Raw genomic sequence first — 23,765 nt, 5'->3', positions numbered from 1 at the left:
TGTGTTCCAGGGAGCCCTAATTGTTGATCAAAGTGTATAAAATTTATTTTTTTCTCTGCTTAAATATTTTATCAATTTTCGATGGAGGAAGCATAAGTTTGGAATTTATAAAATGGAATAACAAATAACGCTTCCAAGAACTTGAAGAGTTGAATGTATGTAACAAAGAAAAAGATCTAATGAGGAAAATGTGGATGTATAAGCACCTCCTTCCAGGATATCGGCGCAGAGGAAACATATTCCTGCAAATTGAGCTTATTTAAGCATGGATCACCTGGTTGGATTTCTTGTCATAGAATTTATCTATCAGGATTTAAATACTTGACACGTACTTATATTTTTTAAAATTTATTTTTATTATAGAATTTAACTATAGTTGAAAAAAATAGCTTACAGCTTAACCAATTAGATCCATACAACTTTTTCTTTATTTCCACAAATTTAGAAAATATAAATCAAAAACATGATCCAAGCTGCTAATGAAAATTAAAGTAAGCTGATTCTTTAAAAAATAGCTTTTGATCCTAACTATTTGGCTGATATTCTGCTGCTCTATTGCTAATTCTAACCATTTGATTGACAATATATTTTTTTAACAACAGTTTTTTTAAAAAAAAACTGAAACATGCAATTTAGAATATTTCTATGTCATTTACAGTACGCTTCAAAAGATTTCATCATCTATATCTTTATTGTCTTCAGCAACGCCTCCTAAAATTCATTCTTTATATGTCATCCTCTTTAATATACCAGCTTAATTAACAGAATAAATTATTTTACTAAACAACTACTACTAATTAAACAAAGGTTTGGCTTTAACACGTCATTATCAAGTAACAGACTTGAATTAGCAGCAGAGGAACCGGCAGCAGCAGCCGCGGCGGCACGGAGGCAGAGGCCCGAGGATTATCAAGTAACAGACTTGAATTACAGGCTTGTTTGGACAGACGCCGTAGGCGCCGCAGCACGCCACACCTGCGGCGGCCGATTTGAGCGCCACAACCGCGGCGACCGGGGTGTGGCGCGCTGTGGCGCCCGAGCCAGCATAGCAAACAGGCTCTACTGCCTTGGTGGTGGTGGTGGTTCGTGCGCTGCGCTGGGTCGCCCTTGTCTGACCGTAACGAGCCTCCCGGCACCAGCGGCGCCGTCGGCCGGTTGCCGGCCTCCAGGTCGACAAGATGGATCCTCTGGTGAATCGTGCTACTGCTTATTTATTATCACATACATAATCCTAGATCATGTATACATGTACATGTTTGTGATTACATGTGCACGGCTTGATGAGTCACGGGATGTGTAAACTATTAGGGCATGTACAATGAGTGTCTTAAGTTGTGTCTTAGAGTGTGTTTAGGGGGGTGAATGTAAAAAAACTCAAGACATGTATCTTGACGAAGACACAGTGTATTAGCTCTATGTTCGAGACAGGAGGCTAGCTGATTGGTCACTTTAATTTATTGAATGCTCTGATTGGTACAATGAATATGGTAAGACACACGTTTTAGACACGACCACTGTATTATGTTGTGTTTTAGCTGTGTCTTATACTTGGAGTACCGTGCAGTCGTATCTGAGTTGTACATGCCCTTAGGAGGATTCAGCTAGCTGTCTCAATGCGAACAAGGGTGGACGATGTTTACTAAGTTTGACTAAGTTTACTTAGTCAAAGGAAATAGATTACATGCATGCTTTGTTATGGTGGACAACTATGGTTTTGGACAGCAAAAAAAGGGCATTATGACGATGTTCCCTAGTTAACGGTGGACAAAAGACTTACATTGTTTTCACCGAGAAGAGCCGAGATACGTGTGTGTATATATACACACATATACATAGAGCACTATCATCGACATAGGCTACTGCGTTCTTCTTCTTCTTATTCTCCAAAGGTTGTCATGTATTTCTTTGTTGCTTATTGCTTTCAAAAATCTTCTTTTTAATATTCCAGTACACTGCTGCTGCTTGGTTGGTACGTAGTGCATTAGATTAAGACATCTTCTTATATTTTTAAAGTATGATAGCAATAGTTCTAAACAACATGTTATGTCTCTATTGATTATATCATTGATTACTATTGGTACTACAACAATTTCAGAAGAGAGAAAAGCTAAGGGTAGTACGTGATCATGGCTGTTCCGGGGAAGGTTGAGTGGCCCGAACTGATTGGATCTGAAATTGAAGAGGCAGTTGACACTATCTGTGTAGAGCGGTCTGATGTAAATGAGATATGTGAAATACAAGATGGCCAACCAGCCAGTACAGAAGAATGTACAACAGTATCTCCAGTTACAGGCCAAGACCCGCCTGTAACTGTTTATATCACCTACGTCCTCAACGATCAAGGTAATAAACAAATTACGGATCCGGCTCCCTATATTGGCACCAATTAAATAGAGGGTGGAAAAACTAATGGTATGGATTTAAATAGCCCATTAAATAATGCGAGCGAGGGTGACTTCTGAAGTTGCTTTCATGGTTGATTTCGTATATGTATTTGTGTGTGATGAATCTATTGAGTAGTGTCCTACTCAATATATGTAATAATAAAAAATGTGATGTCTTGCGTTAACGAGTAATGTATGCACTATGAAGTATTTATATATAATTTTTTCGCGTGCTCATTACTGCTTCACACCGTATGATCCGATCCGCCTACGGGTTGCTAATTACGGACCACAGCCCACGGGCTGGCTGTACTTTATACATTACGTATTTACGTCTACACGAGCTTCAGGAAACACCTATACATTTTTTTGCACATAAGGGCTAGTTTAGGAACTCTATTTTTCCAAACAACTCCTATTTTTCAAGGAAAAATAAACTAATTTTCCTTGAAAAAAATGGAAATCCTTTGAAAAAATGGGATTTTCAAACAAGCCTTAAGAGCCTAAGAGTAGAGTAATTATGCTTTCAGCATAAATTGCTATCACTACAGGGGTATTTCTGCACAAACTAGTTCTGTACGCGACACATTTAATGTTAACTCAATTTGAATGTGCCTCTACACGGGGAAACCAAATTTTCACATGCAGAAGGAAAGAAAAACTGCACGTGGATGGTATTGTCGCGATGGATTCGGATAGTACATGGAAACGAATCCGAATGTCACTATTTACTATATTTTAATTTGGATTTGAATACAAATACTATCGAATATGAATACAAAATGGATAATTTGAATTTGGATTCACATTCGGATTCACGTTCGGATTCTTACTTGATTTAGAACATAACATCATGACAAGTATTAATTTGTTTTATCGATGGATTTATAGTTGATAAAAATCATATTACAAGCAAATTATGAACAATAGTACATATATACATTATTTAGTTGAAACTTAGTTGAATATCATATTTTTAAATAAATATTTATATTTGGTGTATTTATATGCTAGACTCTAAATATAATCTTTTTGTATATTAAGTATATTTGTATTTTGGACTCTAAAAACTCCAATAATCTAATGTATTCAAAATTAGACTTTTAATATTAATTAAAATTTATCATTGTACACCACTGGTAATTTAAGATTAACACAATCATTTATTTATGATATAAATATTTTTAACATTTTAAATGGTGTACATCAGTTTTTAGTACATTATTTAAATTTTAAAATCACTTGCATTAGTAATTAGTAATAAAAGTAAGTTTAAATTGATTTTATCGAATTTTTTTCCTTTCGGATAGGAATAGTATCAGATATTTTATGGTTTTGTCGAATGTTGTCGAATACGAATCTTAAACCGGATAGAGAAAAATCGAATTCGGATGTCTATTTAACATCCATATTAAAATCGAATATGAATATCCCTATTAGCACTTTATTCGAATACAATTCGAATCTCCAGACATTCGAATCCATCCCTAGTCGACAGTAGAGCACACAATTGCTCAGTTAATCCAAAAAAATGAGGGAGTAAATGACACTAACAAATTTCAAAATTTCCAATATAAAAAGGTTCAAATAAATGGCACTTATGCATGTACATTTGTCATTAGGTACACAAGCGTAAAAAGAGGGCGTGCACACGCATGGTAAAAATATAGAACATCTGAATTCTCTATATATCTTTAGGGCTAATTCAGAACTATATTTTTCAAAAAAATTTCATTTGTTCAAGGGAAATTAGTTTATTTTCCATTAAAAATAGAAATCCCTTAGAGCTAGTTTAGGAACCTTATTTTCCAAGGGAATTTAGTTCATTTTCCCCTAACGCCCCATTTGGATCATTGGAATTGAATTCCATTCTAATAATAGTAATTTAGGTATATATCAATTAAGCTAATTCGTTTTTTATGCAAAATATATTTGTATACTATTGTTAGGAAGATGTTGGAGATATTTATATGCTACATTTTTATTATAGAGGAGTGAGACAAAGAGTGTCATATAAGTTACAGAGTGGAAACAAATTCTACTAATGTATAAAATTATTTCTCATCCTCCACCCTATGAATTTGAGATAGTTTTATATCTGAACTTTGGAAAATGGTGGAATGTCAAATTCCAAACTAAGTTACTTTATTGAGTGAATTCCAATTCCTCTAAAATGAAGGAATCCAAACACCTCGTAAGGGAATTTAGTTTATTTTCCCTTGGAAAAACATAAATACCTTGAGAAAATAAAGTTTCCAATCTAGCCCTTAGAAAAATAGAGCTCCCAAACTAACCCTTAAGGGCTAGTTTGGAAACACCATTTTCCTAAGGAATTTTTATTTTCCCAAGGGAAATCAGTTCATTTTCCCTTAAACCGAACTTCCCTTAAACCTCGTTTGTTTCATTGGAATTGAATTTCATTTTAATAATTATAATTTAGACAAAACTAATTAAGATCATATATTTATATATGTAATGTATTTATATATTATCCTAAATCATATGAGAGAGATAGTTATATATTATATTTATATTATAGCAAAGCAAATAGAAGAGTATGATATAAGTTATACATCAAAAAATAACATAAATTTATAAAATCAATTTTCATCTCTCACCCCATGAATTTAAGATAAGCTTATATGATAACTTTGAAAAGTAGTGAAATGTCATATTCTAAAAAAAATAGCATATTATATTAGTAAGATTCTAATTCCTTAAAATGAAAGGAAACAAACGAGACCTTAGAAAAATAGGAATTCTATGAAAAAAATGATGCTCCCAAACTAGCTCGGAGAAAATACCCTGTAAGCTTCACCCTATAGTTTCTGTATATTTCTTTCTTTCTAGAGGTAAATCCTACTATATGTCGCTATATCTGTTATGACCAAAGGAAATTGAGTGCGTGAATATTTTGCACGTCGTGGTATGGTCACTGTTTACACGCTTGACAATTGAAAGAGATCCTGAAGAAAAAGGCTGAGCTCCTGAGCTAATCTCCCAACCTCGCCTTGCCGCCTGCAAAGGAAATGCCGAGAGACATCAATTAGTTCAGTTCATTGAACTGAACAATGCTATGAGGTTTCACGGGATACTTAAGAGGTTAGAGCCATTGAAGTTTACCTTGTCAGAAACTTGAGGCTGACGCTCACATTCTTCAGTTCTTGGAAACATAGATTGCACCACTCCATCCTAGCAAGATACGCGCTCGTGAAGCAAGTCCGTTGTATGCATGAGGCAGGAAGGAGAATCCATTACAATTTCAGTGAGATGAAAAGAAAAAAACACCTCTGCTCTGCTTCAAGGTCTACCCCAACAGGTGGTATAGCCAACAAGGCTGAAGAAATTGTGGGACCAAAGCTCTTCACGAAACTGAGAATCATCCTCAAGGCAATGCTCATATGCCTGCGTTGGAAAGTGTCAACACACACTTTTGACAAAACAGTTACTGTTGCAATGTACACCGCCAGTCATTTTTCGTAGTAGCAGCAGTGTAGCACCATATACAAAATGTGAAAAGTAACTTAAAACAGTGGAAGGGCAGTTAAATATTGCACAGTAGAAAATCTTCTGATTGATGAGGCTACTAGTGCTACCATCAGCGAAGGAAGCCGAGGGTATACCATTGGGACTTCCTTTTTGGGAATAGGTAAAGCAAGACATCGATACATGGTCACTAAACTGTTTGATTGCGATCCATAGAAGTGGAAACATGGAGCCCATGACTCAAGTGAATTAAGAAAAAGTGCAGTCGTGCAAATGCGGTTTTAGTGATGCAGTAATTTGCTGTGTCATAAGATTCTTTTTTTTATGTGGCTTAGCCTTGATTCCTTGAATAGAATGACCAGCTTGTGCTAGCCTATAGTCTGCATACTCAAATCTGTACGTGTCATAGCCTTGAATACAAAGGCCGGCTAGTGCTACAATTTGACCATAGTCTGGACCATGAACAATATTTCATATCTGCGTATTCAGAATTCCATCTCTTTTTCAAGAAAGGGGCATTATAATCAGATTCAATTCCCATTGCGAGTTCCAACTCTCCAAAAGGGCATTAAGTCAGCTTTTAATCAAAATAATCAGCCATGTTCAATAGCAAGGTCAAATTTAAATGATCTCACAATTTCAATATTGATAAATTAATAGGAAATATGAGAAATGACCTGTCATATGTGCTTTCAAGAAGACTGGTGGTAAGACGTAAGAGAGAAGCGCAAACATCTAATGTGATACAGTTCCTATTCTCCATTAGAGCATTAACAATATCATTAGTGACCTACAAGAGTAGAGAATATTCAGAAATTGTAATTGGTGCAACTACAAGAAAGTAGTAGAGTACATACAGCAAAATCCAACATTCTCCATGTAGCATCAATAGATCCTTTTATATCATTTCTTTGCCAGCAACGGTAAACCACCTGCAGATATCACCTAGTGACTACAATTACTCAATAATATAACAAATTGTGTCCCACAACACCAAATGGATTCTTGAACAAAACTCAATGGATGATCTTATTTTGGACCCTTAATACCTCTAGTTTTGTTAGTCGAGATTTCATTACATGAATGAATTCTTGATGGTTTTCCACTAGACCAGAAATATCATCTTCATAACTTGCAGATGCACTAAGTTTTCCAGAAAGTGAAGGATGCAGCCTCTACAGAAACAGTAATACAAGATGCGTAATAGGTTCCATGTAAAAATACTTTTAGTGCCAAAATGACACAATCTTGGAAGTACACATACCGAGCTGTATAGTGTTGTCACATACTGGATGTTATCGTAATTAGAAGAGGAAGGTCCTGTTCCAACAAAAGAGCTTCGTGATAATTCTGAAGAAGGCTGAAACCAATAGAGCAATATCAAATTGTTAGATCACTTACGATCGTCAACAACATACTTTCCACTTGACTCCATCAACTGTCTTATTCCAATCACTTCATTTCTGTGGATGCTGGCAAATTCTGGATTCCTTGCAGCAGCAGGGTTCCATTTATCAAAACCAGATACCCTGTACCAGATATCAACTTCATTAAACTCAGCACTCTCAGTGCATATTGAACCAGAACAGTTATTGTCCCCAGCACCTGAAGATTCTCTTATAAATTTCCCATGTAAACCAGCAGGTTCTGACAGATGTATAAGCTGCTGCACCTCGTGGCTTTCTGGAGCTCTGCTTCTATAGTCCATATCTGAATTAACTCTCAAACCACTTTCTAGGGTTACTCTCTTACATCCTACATCATTGGTGATTCTTCTATAGCCAACTTCTTCGACTATCTTTGAGCTCCTTGAAGCAATTACAGGTACCAACTTGCCATCTTCTTTGCCATGATTGGCAACTAAACCTTCCTTTTCTATATTTTGAGGCTCAATATCTGCTAACTCACCTGTGGCAGCTTCACTGTGAACGGGACCAGCATCCTTTCTAGAGCTATGCCTCAAGGCCAGAACAGGTATGGAAGATGATTCCATAATACCATACCGAGAACTATTGGACCTTGATCTATACATGGGAGCTGCTGATGCATGTGACTTGCGAGACAACATTCCAGCATCTGAAGAGAGATTCGCTTTAAAGCGGACTATTGGTTCTGGTAATGGTACAGCAGTAGCTGCCTGATTCTTCTGTCTGTCAATGAAATTTGGGTTCAATCTAACTCTAGGAGAAAGAAGAGGTGTAGAAATAGATCTTGAGAGCCGGAGGTCCCCTTTTCCAGGTGGCTTTGACAATCCCCTCATTGATGCAGAAGTTGAGACAGGACTTTCTTTTGAACCAGACATTGAGCATCCAAGCAGAGTATCCGATCCAATTTCATTGGCTGTTTCAAAAAGTACAAAAACATATCTGGTTTTAGAGTGCAGAGATAACAATGAGATCTCATAAGAAAAATGTTTCCTGCTTTCAGTACCTGGGCTTCTGGAAATCGATAGCCTCCCAAACACTGATGACATGCTATCATCTGATTGAATTGGCCTATTTATACTTCCATTTAAGTGTGATCCAGCACTACTATCAACATAAGGCTCATTTCTCTGAAATTTTATGTAAGTACCATGTCAGAAAGAAACAACTCAATACATATCATAGTAAATGATGCATAACACATCATACCATCAAATCCACAACCCACACACCGACACAATTTTGGTTATATGAGCAGCCAAGAAGTTTCCCTTCGTCAACAGTTAGATCTGCTAATGTGGACCAGCCTACATCAATCACATCATGACATATGGTGGGTTCCCAGGAAAGAGCCTACAAGCAAAAAGATGACCTTTGTTTCACTATTATTTCCAGAAGAATGAAATGAGGATATTGATAAATCAGTTGGATATGTACCTTTAAGCTTTCATGCAATCCACAAAAAATTGTTTTACCATCACTGTTGAACTTCATAGAACGGATTGCACTAGCCTGAAAATTGAGGACATTTACCAACAATAAGCAATTGGTTTATCTGATTACAGATCATGTGCTTTGTTTACAGAAAGCATGTCATCCATTTCCACACAAAAATTTGAGAAATATGATGATTTGAAGAAATTAATGATAGAATCCGTACCAGCTCAAAGTATTCTCGGTTGTTCTGCATTAAGCAAGAAAAGGTTAATTATATCCTAGGAAAAGAAAACCTATATAGAGAATGGACAGTAACAATAGATTCTTCATCAAATTGAAATACAGCAGGTATACGTGCCACTATCTGGTTTGCAACAGTCTAAAGAAAAGTGACAAAAGGTGCATACCAATATATCTATTTTAGACTTTAGAGTGCCAATAGTCTACAGAAGAGTCAAAAAACTGCACACTGATGTACCTATTTTACAAAAAACCTCAAACTTAACAACTTATTTCACAAACAAATTATTATGTTATACATGTTTAACAATAGCTATTTCACTACCGCAAGTTCGTCCACAACAATGGGGCGATCGCTGCACCACTGACGGCCCTACTCAAGGAGGGCTTATCCTGGGACGACGCGACGACCGCGACATTCACAGCGCTCAAGGTCGCCGTCACGTCCGCCCCCGTCCTCGCCATGCTCGACTTCGCCAAGTTGTTCACCGTCCCCACACATGTCAACCGTCCCCATCGATGCCCCATTTGGGTTATTTTGTTTTTTTGCCTGAAGCTGAGACAAAACTTCCAAATTCTGATCTAACTTGCAGTTCGCCAGTTTCTCGCGAACACACGTGTGCAGTATGCATCCGTCGTGCTCGTCAGAGACCTCGAATTCGCTGCCATTATTATTATTAATTCAAGCATGTGACCAAATTCTATTGCTTAAATACAACTTTTTAAAACTGTAGCATTCTCAAAAATAGCTTTTTCCAGATCACTATATAACCTTCAAGGGCTATATTAATTCAGATTTTGAACATAGAATAGCTTCAACTGGGGATATGAACAATTAATTTTGTGAGTCGTTATAAATAGATATGGTACCTCGGGTCCAGAAGAACCGATCAACTCAAAAGTTTCAAGGTCCCAAAATTTAACAGTCTTATCAACTGAACCTGCAAAGGTTTTGAAAAGGACAATATGGAATATGTTACTTAGATCTACAGGTGATGTACAAATAAGAAGCATGAGGGAGTAATAGGTCCTCAATAAAAATAATAGAAATCTTATTTTAGTAAATCAACATCCTGTGTGAGTATATAGGGCCTAAATTTACCTGTAGCCAATAAAAACTCATAGGGGTGAACATCTAAGCAGTTGACTGGACCTTCATGAAGACAAAAATCATGCATGAGTTTTCCAGCCGTCAAATCCCAGACCTAGCAAGATATTTTAAACAAAATTTTAATGATCAGGAAATATGAGGTAAAATTTTATATCATGGTATTACGAGATTGTCTATCTCAACAACCATGCTGTAATTTGTAAGATGCCTTAATTTTTGGGTTCTATGATCTTCGAATACTTTGCATTACGATTAAACGGACATGCTCAAAATTTTACCATCACTGAGTTATCAGCCCCACCAGAAACAATCCATCGGCCATCAGGAGTAAATTTAAGCACATTAATTCGTTGGGTATGACCCTTGTATGTGTGGATGCATCTCTTCTTTCGAGTATCCCATATTTTCATGTTTGTATCTGAAGACCCAGTGGCTAAGAATTCTCCAAAAGGATGGAAATCAAGAGATGCACAGCTTGATCTGTGTCCAGTGAAAGTTCGAACAACTGCACATTGTGCAAATTGTCAATAGAAACTGAGATTATTGCAAGACATAGTTGCAGTTCATGTTTTCAATGCACTGACTGTTGAGTACCAACACTGGTTAATACCTTTCGCCTCCTCAATATTCCATATTTTTATCGTTCCACTTGCTGCACCAGCACCTATCGTAACTTCAGAAGAGTCAAAGCTTACTGACTCAACTGGACTTGTAAAGCCTGATAGACTCTGCAATGTACAATGAAAAACACCTGAAGTAGATGTTGCCAAAAAAGAGCAAGAATGACATATTGACATTACACATAAACCGTCGGGATAGGAAATTACCAGGAGGGCACCGGGTTTCCCTATAGCCCAAAGATTGACCTTCAAATCCTCCCCACCAGTGATGAGGATCCTTGATGCTCGCCTCCCAAACTTGGCACAATTGACATTCAAAGTGTGCGCGACAAACTCCTCTGGTCATTGTCAAGGAGACAAGATATATTGAAGGTTGCATGCAACAACAAGAGAATTAAAGTCTTATCTCAGCATGATATCCAAAGATATAACAAAATGTTTTCGACTACCATGAACCCAGCATGTTTAAAGTTTCTTTCATAATTCATTTTTTCCAGAAGGATCTAGACACGCATTTCCACAATGAAAAATATTGACTGAAAATCCAGAGTACAATTACTCAATTGCACATATCAATTCATTTTACCAGCATGTTTAGAGTTTCTTTCTTAATTCATTCTTTCATAATTCATTTTTTTCGCGACCGTGCCATAGCATGTTTTTCATTAAGAGGAAATAGAGTGTTTAAATAGCACAAACATGTTAATCAATCAATTACCGAAAGAACCACACATGCCAGAGTAAAAAAGAAGGTTAAATTTACAAAACAAAGACCTCCAACCAGACAGCAACAATAGCACTTGAGCATGCTTGTTCATCATTGCAATGATCGAAATGATACCAATTTTCGGCATAGCACTAAGTTCATACCAGCAGCTGCACTATCCATGATACCAGCAGCTACATTCTCTATGAAACAAACTACCTAGCGTGAAGTAGAAGTTCTCAGACAAAAGAATCGACACGTATGTAATTGAGGATTGAGCAACTTGTATAGATCTCCCTAACTACAGTGTGGCCCTATTAACAGCAATTGATACAACCTACCAAGCAAATGATAAGCTACAGAGAACAGAAGTCACGATTCCTGGAAAACAACAGTAGTCTCCTGTCTCAAGTTAATCCAGACCACCAGATTAGGTTGATTTGAGGCAGGAAGCTGTAATATTTCAGGTCTGAAACTTTGCAGCACTAAAATTTCATTCTATGCCCACCAACCCAAGTAGCAAGACAATTCGGATGGTCCTGAATACGTTCCTTGGTGGGAACGCAACTCCTGCGCTGCACTACACTCAATCGCAAAGCCCTGGAATCGAATTCGATCATCGCGGGTGAATCAACCCCAACCCAGCCCAACTTAACTGCACCAGTTCAAACAAAGCAGTCAAGAGCAATCCGACTTCAAGTTCAAATTCAAAATCCCCAAACCAGCAATTCACGGGATACGAAGCTTGTAGGCGCGCGTAGTGGCCATCGGCAATGGCCGCTGTCATACGAAGCCTGGGCTCCCGCTGCGGAGACGAGATGGTTTTGGATTTCCAGGGTGCTCTTAGGATCCTCCCATCCACAGCCGCTTAGCTGGGCTAAAACTTCTCCCAATTGTTAGGTGGAGTGGGATGGTGAAGGGAGAAGGAACGTTGAGGAAGGAAGCACTGCACAGCGAGTCCTGGCTTCCGGCGTCGCTCCCGGCCTCTTGTTTCTCACGCCATTTTTTTAGTTTTTTTTATCATATATATTTTTGTTATAGTTTTTTTTCTTACTAGCTTCGCGCAGATGCGTTGCAACGGGAATATATAATACCAATATACTACGATAAATTATATACAAAATATGTGTTATACTATTATGAGAAAAAATATTTTTTAATCAATTTATGATCCTAGCCATACATAAATTTTGTTATTTTAATCTAATTGTTTCACCACTACATTGCAAGCATTAGTATCATGCAGACTTCGATATATGCCACGATTTGCATGATCTCATCATGGAGAGCACGTTTCACACATGCCAGAAGAAATTCACTAGTACATCGTTAGTCATCAAGCACGCACCATCATACGCTCTTGCTTAAACAAAAAAGACAGGTGTGTGTTTGCGAAAAGAATTAAAGGTAGGCCGGCACAAAAGCTACTCCGACGGTGGCGAGGATGACGAACTGGTGAAAGGGAAATGTGCCCTTGGGCCATTTCTAAGTATTTTGGTGATTTAGTGTCCAACACAAGTGCTTAAGTGTAAAATGGTGGACAAAGTACAAATCAAGGATAAAGGTATGTTTCTGAGACTTAGTATATTGTTTATGGACTAATATATGGTGTCTAAGTGCTGGAAACAGGAAAAATCGAATTGGAATTGTCTTGGCTCGAGCAGCCAAGACTCTGCTGAGTCTGGGAGCACCGGTGCACCAGGCTGGCTTGAGCGAAGTGGCCGCTCTCGGGAATTCACCGGCGACGTACGGCTATAATTCACCGGACTGTCCGGTGTGCACCGGACTGTCCGGTGAGCCAACGGTCGGCAGGGCCAACGGTCGGCCGCGCGATCTGCGCGGGACACGTGGTCGAGCCAACGGCTAGAAGGGGGCACCGGACATGTCCGGTGCGCCAACGGCTCTCTGTCTGCCAACGGTCGGCTGCGCCAGTTATGGAAAGAAATCGAGCACCGGACAGTGTCCGGTGTGCACCGGACTGTCCGGTGCGCCAGTCGACAGAAGGCAAGGTCAGCCTTCCTAGATTGCTCTCAACGGCTCCTAGCTGCCTTGGGGCTATAAAAGGGACCCCTAGGCGCATGGAGGAGTACACCAAGTATTCCTACAACATTCCTAAGCACCAAGACATCGATTTCGCGCATTCGTTTCATTGTGATAGCATATAGAGCTCTAGTGGAGTTGTGAACTCATTGAGTTGTGTTGCGAGCTCTTGTTGCGACTTGTGTGCGTGTTGACACTCTGATTCTTGTGTCTTGTGTGCGTTGCTAATCCCTCCCTTGCTCCGTGTTCTTTGTGAATTTCAAGTGTAAGGGCGAGAGGCTCCAAGTTGTGGAGATTCCTCGCAAACGGGATTGAGAAAAAGCAAGCAAAACACCGTGGTATTCAAGTGGGTCTTTGGACCACTTGAGAGGGGTTGATTGCAACCCTCGTCTGTTGGGACGCCACAACGTGGAGTAGGCAAGCGTTGGTCTTGGCCGAACCACGGGATAACCACTGTGTCATCTCTGTGATTGATCCTTGTTGGTTATTGTGTTTTGTTGAGGATTCCTCTTTAGCCACTTGGCAATTATTGTGCTAACGATTAATCAAGTTTTGTGGCTTAAGTTTTCAAGTTTCACAGGATCACCTATTCACCCCCCTCTAGGTGCTCTCAATTGGTATCAGAGCCGTTCTCTTCACAAAGGGACTAACCGCCCGAAGAGATGGATCCTAAGGGGAAGGGTATCGTGATCAACGATAAAGAGAAGGAATCTTTCGTCAACGAGCCGAAGGATGACAAGCCTACCGACTCGGGCTCGGGCCATAAACGGAAAGATGGGAAGAAAAAGAAGACGAGGCGCATCAAGGAGATTGTCTACTACGACGACAGCGATGAGTCTACTTCCTCCCAAAAGGTCGACGACCACAACGACTACGAGAGAAGGAAACCGGTCAATTCGAACTTTTCTTTTGATTACTCTTGTATTCCTCAAAGTACAAATGCTCATTTATTATCTATTCCACTTGGTAAACCTCCTCATTTTGATGGAGAGGACTACGGATTTTGGAGTCACAAAATGTGTAGTCACTTGTTCTCTCTCCATCCTAGTATATGGGAGATTGTAGAGAGTGGAATGCACTTTGACAGTTCGGATAGTCCTATGTTAATTAATGAGCAAATTCATAAGAATGCACAAGCTACTACTGTTCTTCTAGCTTCATTGTGCAGGGATGAATACCACAAAGTGAGCGGCTTGGATAACGCCAAGCAGATCTGGGACACCCTCAAGATTTCACATGAGGCGTCACCTTGCTCACCAAGATGGAGTTGGTGGAGGGCGAGCTTGGACGGTTCGCGATGATAAGGGGCGAGGAGCCAACTCAAACATACAACCGGCTTAAGACCCTTATCAACAAAATAAGGAGCTACGGAAGCACGCGATGGACGGACCACGACGTCGTCCGACTGATGCTAAGGTCCTTTACCGTTCTTGATCCTCATTTGGTGAATAATATTCGTGAAAATCCCAGGTACACCAAAATGTCGCCCGAAGAAGTCCTTGGAAAATTCGTGAGCGGGCGAATGATGATCAAGGAGGCGAGGTACGTAGACGACGCCTTGAATGGTCCGATCAACGAGCCGCAACCCCTTGCTCTCAAGGCAACAACAAGCAAGGAGGCGCTACCTAGCAAGGTGGCACAAATTGAGGCGGCCGGACTTAATGATGAAGAGATGGCCCTCATCATAAAGAGATTCAAGACAGCGCTAAAGGGTCGCAAGGGACAGCCAAGCAAGACCAAGACAAAGGGGAAGCACTCATGCTTCAAATGTGGTAAGCTTGGTCATTTCATTGCTAACTGTCCCGATAATGATAGTGATCAGGACCAAGGGAACAAGAGGGAGAAGAAGAAGAACTATAAGAAGGCAAAGGGTGAGGCACATCTAGGAAAGGAGTGGGATTCGGATTGCTCCTCCTCCGACTCCGACAATGAAGGACTCGCCGCCACCGCCTTCAACAAGTCATCCCTCTTCCCCAACGAGCGTCTCACATGCCTTATGGCAAGGGAGAAGAAGGTATGTACTCGAGACTCTACTTATACTTCTTCAAGTGAGGACGAATCTAGTGATGAGGATGAAATAGATTACTCTAGCTTGTTCAAGGGATTGGACAGAAATAAAATTGATAAAATCAATGAATTGATTGATGCCTTGAATGAAAAGGATAAGCTGTTAGAAAAGCAAGAGGAGTTGTTATATGATGAACATGATAAATTTATAGAGGCACAAAAATCCTATGCTCTAGAAGTTAAAAGAAATGAAATGCTTTCTTATGAACTATCTACTTGTCATGAAACCATTTCTACTTTACAAGGTGTTAACAATGATTTAAATGCTAAATTAGAAGTAGCAAATAAATCTAATTCTTGTGTAGAACATGTTATAATTTGTACTAGGTGTAAGGATTTTGATATTGATGCTTGTAGTAAACACCTAGTTGCAATTTCTAGATTAAATGATGAAGTAGCTAGTCTTAATGACCAACTTAAGACTAGCAAAAGTGATTTCGATAAGCTAAAATTTGCAAGGGATGCCTACACGATTGGTAGACACCCCTCAATTAAGGATGGACTTGGCTTTAAGAGGGAAGCCAAGGACTTAACAAGTCATAAAGCTCCCATCTCCACCAAGGAGAAAGGGAAGGCCCCTATGGCTAGTAGTGCTAAAAAGAACCATGCTTTTATGTATCATGACAAGAGACAATATAGAAATGCTTATAGAAGTTATAATGCATATGATGCTTTTGATTCTCATGCCATGTTTGCTTCTAGTTCTTCCTATGTGCATGATAGAAATGTTGGTAGGAAAAATATTGTTCACAATATACCTAGGAGAAATGTTGCTAATGTTCATAGGAAAATTAATGAACCATCTACAATTTATCATGCTTTAAATGCTTCTTTTGCTATTTGTAGAAAAGATAGGAAGATAGTTGCTAGGAAATTAGGGGCAAAATGCAAGGGAGACAAAACTTGCATTTGGGTCCCTAAGGATATTTGCACTAACCTTGTAGGACCCAACATGAGTTGGGTACCTAAGACCCAAGCCTAAATTTGCCTTGCAGGTTTATGCATCTGGGGGTTCAAGCTGGATTATTGACAGCGGATGCACAAACCATATGACAGGGGAGAAGAAGATGTTCACCTCCTACGTCAAGAATAAGGATTCCCAAGATTCAATAATATTCGGTGATGGGAATCAAGGCAAGGTAAAAGGGTTAGGTAAAATTGCAATATCTAATGAGCACTCTATCTCTAATGTATTTTTAGTTGAGTCTCTTGGATATAATTTGTTATCTGTTAGTCAATTATGCAATATGGGATATAATTGTCTATTTACAAATGTAGATGTGTCTGTCTTTAGAAGAAGTGATGGTTCACTAGCTTTTAAGGGTGTATTAGACGGCAAACTTTATTTAGTTGATTTTGCAAAAGAGGAGGCCGGTCTAGATGCATGCTTAATTGCTAAGACTAGCATGGGCTGGCTGTGGCATCGCCGCTTAGCACATGTGGGGATGAAGAACCTTCACAAACTTCTAAAGGGAGAACACGTGATAGGTTTGACTAACGTGCAATTCGAAAAAGATAGACCTTGTGCAGCTTGTCAAGCAGGTAAACAAGTGGGAGGAGCGCATCACAGCAAGAATGTGATGACCACTTCAAGACCCCTGGAGCTACTACATATGGACCTCTTCGGACCCGTCGCCTATCTAAGCATAGGAGGAAGTAAGTATGGTCTAGTTATTGTTGATGACTTTTCCCGCTTCACTTGGGTATACTTTTTGCAGGATAAATCTGAAACCCAAGGGACCCTCAAGCGCTTCCTCAGGAGAGCTCAAAATGAGTTTGAGCTCAAGGTGAAGAAGATAAGGAGCGACAACGGGTCCGAGTTCAAGAACCTTCAAGTGGAGGAGTTCCTTGAGGAGGAAGGGATCAAGCACGAGTTCTCCGCTCCCTACACACCACAGCAAAATGGTGTGGTTGAAAGGAAGAACAGGACGCTAATCGATATGGCGAGGACGATGCTGGGAGAATTCAAGACCCCCGAGCGTTTCTGGTCGGAAGCCGTGAACACGGCTTGCCACGCCATCAACAGGGTCTACCTTCATCGCCTCCTCAAGAAGACTTCGTATGAGCTACTAACCGGTAACAAACCCAATGTATCTTACTTTCGTGTATTTGGGAGCAAGTGCTACATTCTAGTAAAGAAGGGTAGAAATTCTAAGTTTGCTCCCAAAGCTGTAGAAGGGTTTTTGTTAGGTTATGACTCAAATACAAAGGCGTATAGAGTCTTCAACAAATCATCGGGTCTGGTTGAAGTCTCTAGCGACGTTGTATTTGATGAGACTAATGGCTCTCTAAGAGAGCAAGTTGTTGATCTTGATGATGTAGATGAAGAAGACGTTCCAACGGCCGCTATGCGCACCATGGCGATTGGTGATGTGCGACCACAAGAACAATTGGAGAAAGATCAACCTTCTTCCTCAACAATGGTGCATCCCCCAACTCAAGATGATGAACAAGAGGCATGTGATCAAGGGGGAGCACAAGATGATCAAGTTATGGAGGAAGAAGCGCAACCGGCACCTCCAACACAAGTTCGAGCGATGATTCAAAGGGATCATCCCGTCGACCAAATTCTGGGTGATATTAGCAAGGGAGTAACTACTCGATCTAGATTAGTTAATTTTTGTGAGCATTACTCCTTTGTCTCTTCTATTGAGCCTTTCAGGGTAGAGGAGGCCTTGCTAGATCCGGACTGGGTATTGGCCATGCAGGAGGAGCTCAACAACTTCAAGAGAAATGAAGTTTGGACGCTGGTGCCTCGTCCTAAGCAAAATGTTGTGGGAACCAAGTGGGTGTTCCGCAACAAACAAGACGAGCACGGAGTGGTGACGAGAAACAAGGCTCGACTTGTGGCAAAAGGTTATGCCCAAGTCGCAGGTTTGGACTTTGAGGAGACGTTTGCTCCTATGGCTAGGCTAGAATCAATTCGTATTTTGCTAGCATATGCCGCTCACCATTCTTTCAGGTTGTACCAAATGGATGTGAAGAGCGCTTTCCTCAATGGGCCGATTAAGGAGGAGGTGTACGTGGAGCAACCCCCTGGCTTCGAGGATGAACGGTACCCCGACCACGTGTGTAAGCTCTCTAAGGCGCTCTATGGACTTAAGCAAGCCCCAAGAGCATGGTATGAATGCCTTAGAGACTTTTTAATTGCTAATGCTTTCAAGGTTGGGAAAGCCGATCCAACTCTTTTCACTAAGACTTGTGATGGTGATCTTTTTGTGTGCCAAATTTATGTCGATGACATAATATTTGGTTCTACTAACCAAAAGTCCTGTGAAGAGTTTAGCAGGGTGATGACGCAGAAATTCGAGATGTCAATGATGGGCGAGTTGAACTACTTCCTTGGGTTCCAAGTGAAGCAACTCAAGGACGGCACCTTCATCTCTCAAACAAAGTACACGCAAGACTTGCTGAAGCGGTTTGGGATGAAGGATGCCAAGCCCGCAAAGACTCCAATGGGGACCGACGGACACACCGACCTCAACAAAGGTGGTAAGTCCGTTGATCAAAAGGCATACCGGTCAATGATAGGGTCGTTACTTTACTTATGTGCTAGTAGACCGGATATTATGCTTAGCGTATGCATGTGTGCTAGATTTCAATCTGATCCTAAGGAGTGTCACTTAGTAGCAGTGAAGCGAATCCTTAGATATTTAGTTGCTACGCCTTGCTTCGGGCTCTGGTATTCAAAGGGGTCTACCTTTGACTTGATTGGATATTCAGATTTCGACTATGCTGGATGTAAGGTCGATAGGAAGAGTACATCGGGGACGTGCCAATTCTTAGGAAGGTCCCTGGTGTCATGGAACTCTAAGAAACAAACTTCCGTTGCCCTATCCACCGCTGAGGCCGAGTACGTTGCCGCAGGACAGTGTTGCGCGCAACTACTTTGGATGAGGCAAACACTCAGGGACTTTGGCTACAATCTGAGCAAAGTCCCACTCCTATGTGATAATGAGAGTGCTATCCGCATGGCGGAAAATCCTGTTGAACACAGCCGCACAAAGCACATTGACATCCGACATCACTTTTTGAGAGACCACCAGCAAAAGGGAGATATCGAAGTGTTTCATGTTAGCACCGAGAACCAGCTAGCCGATATCTTCACTAAGCCTCTAGATGAGAAGACCTTTTGCAGGTTGCGTAGTGAGCTAAATGTCTTAGATTCGCGGAACCTGGATTGATTTATAGCATACATGTGGTTATGCCTTTGATCATGTTCCTTATGCATTTTGTTGCTTATTGTGGTGCTCAAGTTGTACAAACACTCCCTGGACCTCACAAGTCCGTTGCAAAGTGATGCACATATTTAGGGGGAGATGTGTTACAACTTGCCCCTTGAGACTAACCATGTGCTTGAGTTTGCTTGTTTTAGTCTCAAAGGAAGTTTGAAAGGGAAAAGATGGACTTGGACCATGAAAGACTTCCACTGCACTCTGATGAGAGGGTAACTTATTCCAAGTTCATTTCATGTACTCTTATTGCCTTTGTATTCTTATTGAAGATTTTGGTGAGGCAATGGGGTTCTTGGGCCAAGATTGATCCCGTTTTGGTGTTTGATGCCAAAGGGGGAGAAAATAATGGCCAAAGCGATAAATGGCTCAGCTACCACTTGAGATATTTTGAAAATAGTAGAATAGAGCCTTTTTGTTTGTCAAAACTCTTTTATTGTCTATCCCGTCAAAAGTTGGCTTCTTGTGGGGAGAAATGCTGATTATGGGAAAAAGGGGGAGTTTTTGGAATCTTGAATCAAATACTCTTGAAATGACTCTATTTATGCCTTAACATGTGTGTTTGACGTAGAGATAGAATTTTGAGTTTTGATTTGCAAAAACAAACCAAGTGGTGGCAAAGGATGATCCATATATGCCAAAATTGAACCAAAACAATTTTGAGTTCTTGTTTGAAATGATTTTGTATTTGTTCTACTTGCTTTATGTTGTGTTGGCATAAATCACCAAAAAGGGGGAGATTGAAAGGGAAATGTGCCCTTGGGCCATTTCTAAGTATTTTGGTGATTTAGTGTCCAACACAAGTGCTTAAGTGTAAAATGGTGGACAAAGTACAAATCAAGGATAAAGGTATGTTTCTCAGACTTAGTATATTGTTTATGGACTAATATATGGTGTCTAAGTGCTGGAAACAGGAAAAATCGAATTGGAATTGTCTTGGCTCGAGCGAAGTGGCCGCTCTCGGGAATTCACCGGCGACGTACGGCTATAATTCACCGGACTGTCCGGTGTGCACCGGACTGTCCGGTGAGCCAACGGTCGGCAGGGCCAACGGTCGGCCGCGCGATCTGCGCGGGACACGTGGCCGAGCCAACGGCTAGAAGGGGGCACCGGACTGTCCGGTGTGCACCGGACATGTCCGGTGCGCCAACGGCTCTCTGTCTGCCAACGGTCGGCTGCGCCAGTTATGGAAAGAAATCGGGCACCGGACAGTGTCCGGTGTGCACCGGACTGTCCGGTGCGCCAGTCGACAGAAGGCAAGGTCAGCCTTCCTAGATTGCTCTCAACGGCTCCTAGCTGCCTTGGGGCTATAAAAGGGACCCCTAGGCGCATGGAGGAGTACACCAAGTATTCCTACAACATTCCTAAGCACCAAGACATCGATTTCACGCATTCGTTTCATTGTGATAGCATATAGAGCTCTAGTGGAGTTGTGAACTCATTGAGTTGTGTTGCGAGCTCTTGTTGCGACTTGTGTGCGTGTTGACTGTTGACACTCTGATTCTTGTGTCTTGTGTGCGTTGCTAATCCCTCCCTTGCTCCGTGTTCTTTGTGAATTTCAAGTGTAAGGGCGAGAGGCTCCAAGTTGTGGAGATTCCTCGCAAACGGGATTGAGAAAAAGCAAGCAAAACACCGTGGTATTCAAGTGGGTCTTTGGACCACTTGAGAGGGGTTGATTGCAACCCTCGTCCGTTGGGACGCCACAACGTGGAGTAGGCAAACGTTGGTCTTGGCCGAACCACGGGATAACCACTGTGCCATCTCTGTGATTGATTCTTGTTGGTTATTGTGTTTTGTTGAGGATTCCTCTTTAGCCACTTGGCAATTATTGTGCTAACGATTAATCAAGATTTGTGGCTTAAGTTTTCAAGTTTCACAGGATCACCTATTCACCCCCCCTCTAGGTGCTCTCAACTGGTCATTGTTGTCGGTCCTTCTTTGCGTCCCCTCCGGCGCCAAGATGACGCCACAGTCATCGATATATTAGTCGTCGAACGCGCGTGACATGGCGAGTACCGATGACTCTTGGCTAGGCTGCCAAACGAAGTGCACCCCGAGCTCATCAGCGAGGTAGTACCCCTGTCCGTTGCACCACAAGATGTGTTACTCCTCTACATACATCATATTTGAGGACACTCACACAACGTCAGCAACGGCCGTAGTCCCAGCGCACAAGAATTTATGATCGGTCAGTAGCGACTTATGTGGCAGGTTGGGCTTCAGGTGGACGATGAGTTGGACGACGTGATGGCGTCATCGTCGGATGCGGTGCCCAGAACAACTCGAGAGTCGCCGACGTTGGCGATGACCATGAGATCTCCCTGCTTGACGATGGACAGCGCGGGGCAGCCGCTCTACACCGCGTCCAAGCGACGCATGCGGCCATGTAGGACTGCTTCTAGAGGTCGAACTGGCAGTAACCAAGTTTCTTCTCGTTGTCGATGAGCGACGCCAATGCGAGTGCCTCCTGCTAATGGTGTTTGTTCGGAGTTTCTAAGTAAGAAACATGGATTCATGTTTGGCGTTGTTTTATGAAAATGACTCACAAGTCAGATCAACAGGGAAAAATATTAAGAAGAATAAATGTCACGCATGCAAAAAAATTCAAGTTAAAAACATTATTCAAACAAAAGAAAATGCATGCAAGGCTCTTCTTTAAATACTACTCCCTTCATCCAAAAATATAATTCAAGAATTTCGGTGATACTTATCTACTACTACGCATTATGCAAGGGTACCAGGTAGGCTTAGGGAGAGATGTAGTAGATGTGTTTCCTGTCATAGAAGTAGACATAAACACACATGTGGTGTGGCAGTAGCTATTGCTAGCATTTGCTTGAGAGGTCGCGAGTTCGAATCCCCTTAGGGACATTTGTGTTTTTAAAATTTTATCTAGACGTGGGTTGTACGGGGGAATGAGAATGAAATGGGCTTTGCGGGGAGAGGAGAATGAGAAAGGTAGAACAAGGAATGACAATGACTGAGAATGGAAATGGGCTTTGCGGGGAGAGGAGAATGAGAAAGGTAGAACAAGGAATGAGAATGACAGAATATAGAATGGTGGCAGAACATGGGAATGGGAAACACGGAATGGCAGGCTAACCTTGCAACCTTAATAAGTTGTAGAGATATTCTAAAAGTGAAAATCCATGAAGCAATATGCAGGTAAGAATTTTATTGATACTGTTGTTTTAGAGCCTTATTATTAAAAGTGAAAAGTCATGAAAACATGAAGCAATGTACAAGTAAGAAATTTTCTTAGAGGACTCTAATGAACTTTGAGACGAAATCGGATTATGTTATAAGTAAAAAAATATTTTCTCATTTCCTGTTAAGACATCATATTTATTTGTTGTGAAAGGAATGTGGACGCCTAAGAGAGGGTGAATTAGGACTTCTATTTTTCACATTTTAAACTAGGCCAATAGACGATTTCTTAAACAAAAACAATACATGTAACTAAACTTGAATGTGTAACTAACTTGAAAGTGTTGCTATCTCTACCGCAAAAGAAGTTTAGAAGCATAAGTTTCAATCCTACCAACTACCCTATATTCTAAACTAGGTGATAAAGGCGAGGCCTAATCTTCTGTGAGGTAGGATAACTTGATTAGGTGGAGATCTCAACGTTGATGATCCAAGGCTTTGAGCAAACTGATCGTTGCAATCACTACACCACTGTTCCGTTGGTTATCATCCGTGACACACGAGTGACCTTGCCACAAAGACTTATCCTTGAAAGTGCAATCAGGATCACAAGCAAGAACATGAAGAACACAATCAAAATTGTATTGATCACGAGGTGGGGTCTCACAAACCGATGAACAACGACATTGTTCGATGATAGATATGATATAAGCAAAAGCTAAACCCTAATGTGGCAGTGGTTGCTGATATAATAGAGTTTAGGGGCATGCACAAGCACAACCCTCGTAGGTACCCCTAATGGGCTCCAACACGATACACAGGCCAACAGCCCAACATGCGGTGTCACAGCACCAAAACAAGATCTAAACGC

The 23,765-nt window shown here is 40.8% G+C and overlaps 1 protein-coding gene across 14 annotated transcripts; it reads right to left on the bottom strand.

Annotated features, from left to right (window-relative positions):
- Nucleotides 1–5,010: 5,010 nt before the first annotated feature.
- On the bottom strand, nt 5,011–12,412 carry LOC103643412 (katanin p80 WD40 repeat-containing subunit B1 homolog). Of its 14 annotated transcripts, none has more exons than XR_004855495.1 (18): nt 12,149–12,412; nt 10,910–11,040; nt 10,693–10,810; nt 10,361–10,587; nt 10,074–10,176; nt 9,842–9,912; nt 8,955–8,978; nt 8,732–8,806; nt 8,504–8,647; nt 8,301–8,424; nt 7,272–8,210; nt 7,135–7,190; nt 6,920–7,045; nt 6,728–6,815; nt 6,548–6,660; nt 5,673–5,789; nt 5,508–5,576; nt 5,011–5,402 (listed from the first exon to the last, which is right to left on the bottom strand). XR_004855495.1 is itself a non-coding variant. In XM_008666584.4 (18 exons), the coding sequence occupies exons 1-18, from the start codon at nt 12,193–12,195 to the stop codon at nt 5,324–5,326; spliced, it is 2,661 nt and encodes an 886-aa protein (XP_008664806.1). In that variant the 5' UTR covers nt 12,196–12,409; the 3' UTR covers nt 5,011–5,323. The 14 variants fall into 14 exon arrangements, 5 of the variants coding, with proteins under 5 accessions (XP_008664806.1, XP_008664807.1, XP_008664808.1 ...); XR_004855492.1 differs by having other exon boundaries at nt 10,693–10,833; nt 12,149–12,409; XR_560995.4 differs by having other exon boundaries at nt 6,548–6,622; nt 6,728–6,802; nt 10,693–10,833; nt 12,149–12,409.
- Between the last annotated feature and the right edge of the window lie 11,353 nt (nt 12,413–23,765).

This window comes from Zea mays, chromosome 1 (assembly GCF_902167145.1).
Source record: "Zea mays cultivar B73 chromosome 1, Zm-B73-REFERENCE-NAM-5.0, whole genome shotgun sequence".
Taxonomy (NCBI): domain Eukaryota; kingdom Viridiplantae; phylum Streptophyta; class Magnoliopsida; order Poales; family Poaceae; genus Zea; species Zea mays.
This window is presented reverse-complemented; position numbering and strand designations above follow the sequence as displayed.